The sequence below is a fragment of the Lipotes vexillifer genome, unplaced genomic scaffold (assembly GCF_000442215.2).
Source record: "Lipotes vexillifer unplaced genomic scaffold, Lipotes_vexillifer_v1.1 scaffold946, whole genome shotgun sequence".
NCBI lineage: Eukaryota > Metazoa > Chordata > Mammalia > Artiodactyla > Lipotidae > Lipotes > Lipotes vexillifer.
In genome coordinates this window covers 851,868-857,642 of record NW_006776646.1, presented here as the reverse complement: position 1 = coordinate 857,642, position 5,775 = coordinate 851,868, and the positions used below count along the sequence as shown (strand labels likewise).

Below are 5,775 nucleotides of genomic sequence, written 5' to 3'. Positions count from 1 at the left end.
GGGAAAGATCAAAGACTTTATAAAAATAAGAAGCCTGTTCCTCATGGTCCTGTTAACAAAAAGCTGAAAGTAGCTTTGCTAATTAGAGATAGGTCTCCTCACCACCAGCTGTTCAAGAGATCGTCACATATGAAGGCTACCATCACATGGCCAGGTCCCTTGGAAGAGCACCTACCACACATTCTACCAGGAAGTTGAGCTTTAGACTTCCCTTTTACCTTTGATAATCAGCTAACTTTGTAATGTGGAGAGAACACAATGGTGAATTTATAGCCTCTCACCCAAAGCATCATAGGATCAAGGCCTGCCTTTATCTGCCTGAAACTCCAGAAAATAGTCTATCCTCTCTGCAAAGGGCTGAACTTTAACCACCCTCCTAGCTCTAAGATTCTGAGACCTATTATTTTTCTGGGGATGGCTGAAGCCAATGGACAGCCCAACACATGAGGCGGCATCATCACTGCATAGGAAGAGCAAGAATTTGAGCATTTGACTGCTTCTAGAGTCCCAGCCTCTCCCCTCAACCACCAGGCTGACAGTTCACCTGGCCAGCCAATGCTCTTCCCATCAAAATTAACATACAATATGGTATCAGTGAAATCCTTTCCATCCTTCGTCTTTACTCCCTTTTCTCGTCCCTCTAAGCCTCACCATCTTTTAGTTCCCACTACTTAATGTACCTTGGCCTGCCCCATTCTGGCTGCTCACAACAGCATGTTATCTATTCTGTGGTCATATCCACTGGACTTTCAGTCTTTCCGCCCAGTTAGCCAGACCAGAAAACTTTGAAAATGACTATTTGGACAGGGAGCTCTCTCCATCAAGAAAATGATTAAGACCAGCATGTGCACCACAGGTTCCAAAGGATCTTCTAAAATGGGAGGCAGCCTAGCTGGCACCATATCTGGCTAATCACTGACTAAAGTGTTATGACAATTTCCTATCTTACTCTTGCCTAGAATGTATTCGGTATCTAAAGAACAACAATTCAAAGGCAGTGAATTTATGTTTCACATCCAGTGAAATGTAGGTGTCTGCTTCGATTGAAACACTCACTCCTGGCCAAAAAGAAAAAGCAAGACAAACACTTAACATGAAAAGTACAGACTGATTCTTTCGATCTACAAAAGGAAGGAAAATGTCAGATCATTCTTCTGCCAGAGCTGCCATGTATTGGCAGGAACTTATTCAAAATTTCCTTGGTTACAGTTTGAAGTCAGACACAAGGAGAAGGATTTGCTCTGTATACAGTTAGAAAAAATACCATTTCAATGGTACAAAGTAAAATAGATTTTCTCCTGACTGTATGTAGGCCAGTCATAAGATCATACAAATTCTATCACTCTCTCCTTGCTCCAAATACAAATGGTAAATGACGAATGGTTGACATATCGCTATTTTAAGACTTTTATTAAGCCTGGTGTAATAATAGCTACAGAATAACCTCTTTGTGCCAGACATTCTAGCAGGTACTTTTTGTAATAAAAGCTGACATCTACAGGGGGCTCACTCTGGGCCAGAAACTGGGCTGAGCACTTTCAAGGCATTATCTCACTTAATTTGATATGCGAGCTAATCGTCCCCATAACCCTAGGAGGTAGGCCCTATTTTGCTCATGTTTTATCCAGAAGGAAATGGAGGCTTCAAGTGATTAGGCAACTATAAAGGCCATGCTCCGCTCACAATGCCTACCTGCCTCTTAGTGACACGGAGAAAAGTAGATCAGATATTTTTACCCTTCATTTTATAGGCAGCCACTTACTGTGAAGCATATCTTGAAAGGCATTATTGGCCACAGCGAAGATGTGCGGCGGAGCCTCTGATCGCCTCTTCCCTTTGTAGATGGCTGCCACTGCTCTGTGTTACTGGAAGCCACTTTTGAGGCTCACACAGGAGAGACCCGAATATATCTGACAGAAGATCAGAAAAGATTTCTGAAAACAGGTTAGGAATACTTCCAGGTTTGTCAGCTCTTTCAATGTCAGGTAACATTTGCTCGAATATTTACTTATAATTATGGAACTAAAAGAAAGAGAGCTTTTGGATTCTTGCACAGTAGGGACTTCTGATAGGAAGAGACAGAACCAAGTTAGAGTAACAAGGGGGCCTGGGATTACCTCTCCCCTGGGAGATCTGTCAACCACTAACTTGTCTGACACACACACACACACACACACACACACACACACAACTTTTGAAGACAAGGAGGACGCTGACAGAAGGCTTGTTGATTTTGGTAACCAGCTCTCAGGCGTTTGAGGCCCAAAGGGAATCTGTGCCTCAGCAAGATTAGGAACCTGATGCTTAAGGTACTGGAGTAATAGCTCATGTGGGTCACTCAAACCATGGTGGCTGGACTGTGGCTCCCCAAAAGATATGTACACATCTTAAACTCCAGAACCTGTGAACGGGATCTTATTTGGAAAAAGGATCTTTGCATGTGTAATTAAGGTAAGGACCTCAGGATGATATCTGGATGGGCCTTAAACCCAACAGCTAATCACCATATAAGAGACACACAGAGGAGAAGGTGATGTGGAGATGGAGGCAAAGATTGGAGTGACGCGGCCACAGGGAATATGCCAAAAGCCACTGGAAACCGGCACAGGTAAGGAATGATTCTCCCCTAGAGGTTCCAGAGGGAGTGTGACTGCTGAGTTTATTTGATCTTGGACTCCAGCCTCTAGAACTGTGACAGAATAAGTTTCTATTGTTTTAAGCCACCCTGTTTGCGGTAATTTTGTTATAGCATCTTAGGGAAACAAAGACAGTCACACCGTAAAACAGAGTGCCCAGGAGCAAGCTGGCTACATGGCAAGGTTGCTATAGCAATGGGTCCCAAATGCCATCATCTTGCCTCATCTGCTCAGTGCAGCTCCTGCTGAATAGATTCTGAGTGAATTAAAGAAGCTGAGCAACCAATCATCACCAATTTAATGATGATGAAAAAAATTATTCCATTTATTGAGCACTAACTAGGTAACAGGCACTGAACTACATGCTTTACATTCTTTTATTTATCCTCCAAGCTACCATGGAGAGACAGACGTTATTATCCCACTTTACAGATAAGGTGACTTCGAGAAGAAAACTACTAGTAAGAAACAGAGGTGGCATTTTGACACGGGTCTATCATGCTCCAAGCCTCATGCCTTTACTTTAGGATGAAAACCTGTGGGAAGGGATATGAATACTGACCAAATAAAATTGGGGAAATGCTAAGATAATGTCCCTTCCTAGTGGGCATTTCTCAAGGATTATTCTCATATGAGTATGCTTAAATTCAATATCTTTTTCACCCAAAAGAGGGCTGGGACATCGCCAATGTGATGCCAGCATTCTGTTTCAGTAGTGAAGCATATACGCATACATAGATCATCCAATGGTTATAGCGCCTCTTCAGGGCATGCAGCACAGATGTTTCATTGAGGTGAGTCAGCATTGCCATGTCTTCAATCATTTCAAACTCTGGGGAATTCATCTGCTGGATTTCGTCCTCCTTGACACTCAGACTCTGCAGAGAGGAGAAAAATGTAAGATATATTCCCCTATTTCTTCTATGCTCATTCATTTTTGCCATGCATTGGGAAGAATTTTCAAGGAGTTAAGAAAAAGAGGCCTCATTAGAGGATGGAGCCAGAGGAAGTTAAACCAACCTGTTTTTCCCAAGAAACAGGTGTTCCTCCGACTCATGTTCTCTCCTTGCCCGAAGATAAAGTTTTTTAAAAGTGTTTTTGTTGAATCAAAATTTTCTAAATTGCAGTGCCCTGATCCCGTGGCTCCTCAGACTGAGAGAACACACATCATATTGCTCATGATCTAGCCCCTCTCTAGATGTCTCAACATATCCTAGAGGTTTAGAAGAAGGAATTTAGAGTGAATGATCAAGAAGGCAGACTCATCCTTCCAGACTTGGTTTAAGACCTATTCTCTTCCTCAAGCCTTCCCCAACTCCCCCAGCTCATTATTTTTCCTTCCTTAAGTCTTTTACCATATACATAACCTGTACTATCTTGAGAGTATTAACTCTTGCGTACGTTTTAATATGTGGCTGTGTTAAACGATTTCCCAGCTAGATTATAAGCATCTTAAGAAGTAGTCTAGATGTTTTCTTCTTCTAAAGTTATTAAAGCCCTTATCACAATGATAAGGACATAGTAGGTACTCAGTAAGTATTGATATCTTAATTAATATGGATGCATTGCTACTACCAAATAGTTGCTTAGGGTTACTCTCAGAAGTTTCCTAACCTCATTTCCTATAGCCCTTTTCCTTGATTAATGCATATTGGTATCAGCTTATTGCTCCATTTAACCCCAGTTGGTAATAGCTTCTTCTTCTGAGGCTCCCACACTCTCAATATTCCTGATCTCATTCCTATCCATGGTCTTCTTTGACATTGTTCAAACAGTAATCCCTTTTCTTTTGAGTCCCTTTCAGTTTCCATATTCATGGACTCCTTCTCTCCCATAGAACATAATCAGGTCTCTTACACCAAAAACCTCCCCTCAGCTCTGATTCTATTTTTCTCTCCTTTCGTTACCAACTTTAAGTATTACTCTCCACCCACTGGCTTCATTGCCTTTGTTAATGTTACAAAGACCAAAGGTGATTGGAAGTGTAGTCACTTCTAACATCAGGAGGGGGCAGCCTGGAGCCAGGGAGATGCAGAGTGGGGCTGGGGGGAATGGGACCTCCATGAGATGGTGAAAGGTGAAGCAGAACAAAGCCACCCACCTTTAGACTCCTCCTTCTATATCATTAACTTGTTGCTTTCATGTTCTTTTTCCTATGATTTCTTTCATAGTTGTAACCACATTATATTCACAGATCATCATAAATACTGTTTAAAAGACAGCAGTTTTAAAAAATGTGCTCAGAAGAACAAACTTCTCATATGGAGGCCTAATAAAATTGAACTGGACACAATCAAGAAAGGGAAAAGACAACACACAGACTGGGAGAAAATAATTGAATCCCTTAGTTTCCTTATTTAAGACATTCTGAATTTTTCCCTTGCCTAAATATGTATATTCCTATTGATAAGGACCAAGTTCTGCCCTTAATTCCATTAATTAGTTATATAAAATCTACCTAACTCGTGATTTTTTTAAACGTACAGACACCATCAGGAAGGCATATTAAGACACCATAAGTGGTAGTTTTTGAGTGGCCTCCAGAATTTTACAATTCAGATGGCAATGCTTTAGATCATAAATTGTCTAAATACAAAGATATGGGCATGAAAAAGACAAACTTTCTTGATAATGATCGTACCTGTTTGTTTCAGGATGTGGCTTGTTATGGAGTCGGGAAGGGCAGAATTGGAAGGAGATTGGTGAATTGCATATGGGCAGGAAATCATCTATAAAATCTATAATGAAGTGTTCATCCAAGTCAGGGCAGAAATAGGGCCCAATTCTCTGCCATGGAGTTGGCAGGCACCTGAGGTCAGTGATGCAGGCAAAGGTTCTGAGAGTAGGCTGTCTTTACAATATTGCCCTGTTGCTCTGAATACCTTGGTGACAGGGAGAAGGGGTTGGGGACTGTTACAGCCTCACTACACATTCTCTCTATGACCTCTCACAGTCTAACTTATGCCCCAACACTTGACCTAAGCTCTTTCAAAGGTCACAGGTGACCTCCTAATTCTGAAGTTCAAGGCTCTCTCCAAGCCCTAAATCTCTTTCTCTAGCGTTTGACATTACTCACCATTCTCCCATTTCTTGGTTCCTCTGACACTGTCCTATTTTTATTCAGATTATCCCACTCTTT

At 41.6% G+C, this 5,775-nt stretch overlaps 1 protein-coding gene across 1 annotated transcript in view; it reads right to left on the bottom strand.

The window, feature by feature from the left end:
• Nucleotides 1-5,775, bottom strand: part of MYH15 (myosin heavy chain 15) — a 187,605-nt gene that overhangs the window by 176,508 nt on the left and 5,322 nt on the right. The window contains 4 exon segments of the mRNA XM_007450546.1: nucleotides 681-703; nucleotides 1,094-1,121; nucleotides 1,763-1,910; nucleotides 3,371-3,514. Of these exon segments, the coding sequence (XP_007450608.1) occupies nucleotides 681-703; nucleotides 1,094-1,121; nucleotides 1,763-1,910; nucleotides 3,371-3,514 (343 nt within the window).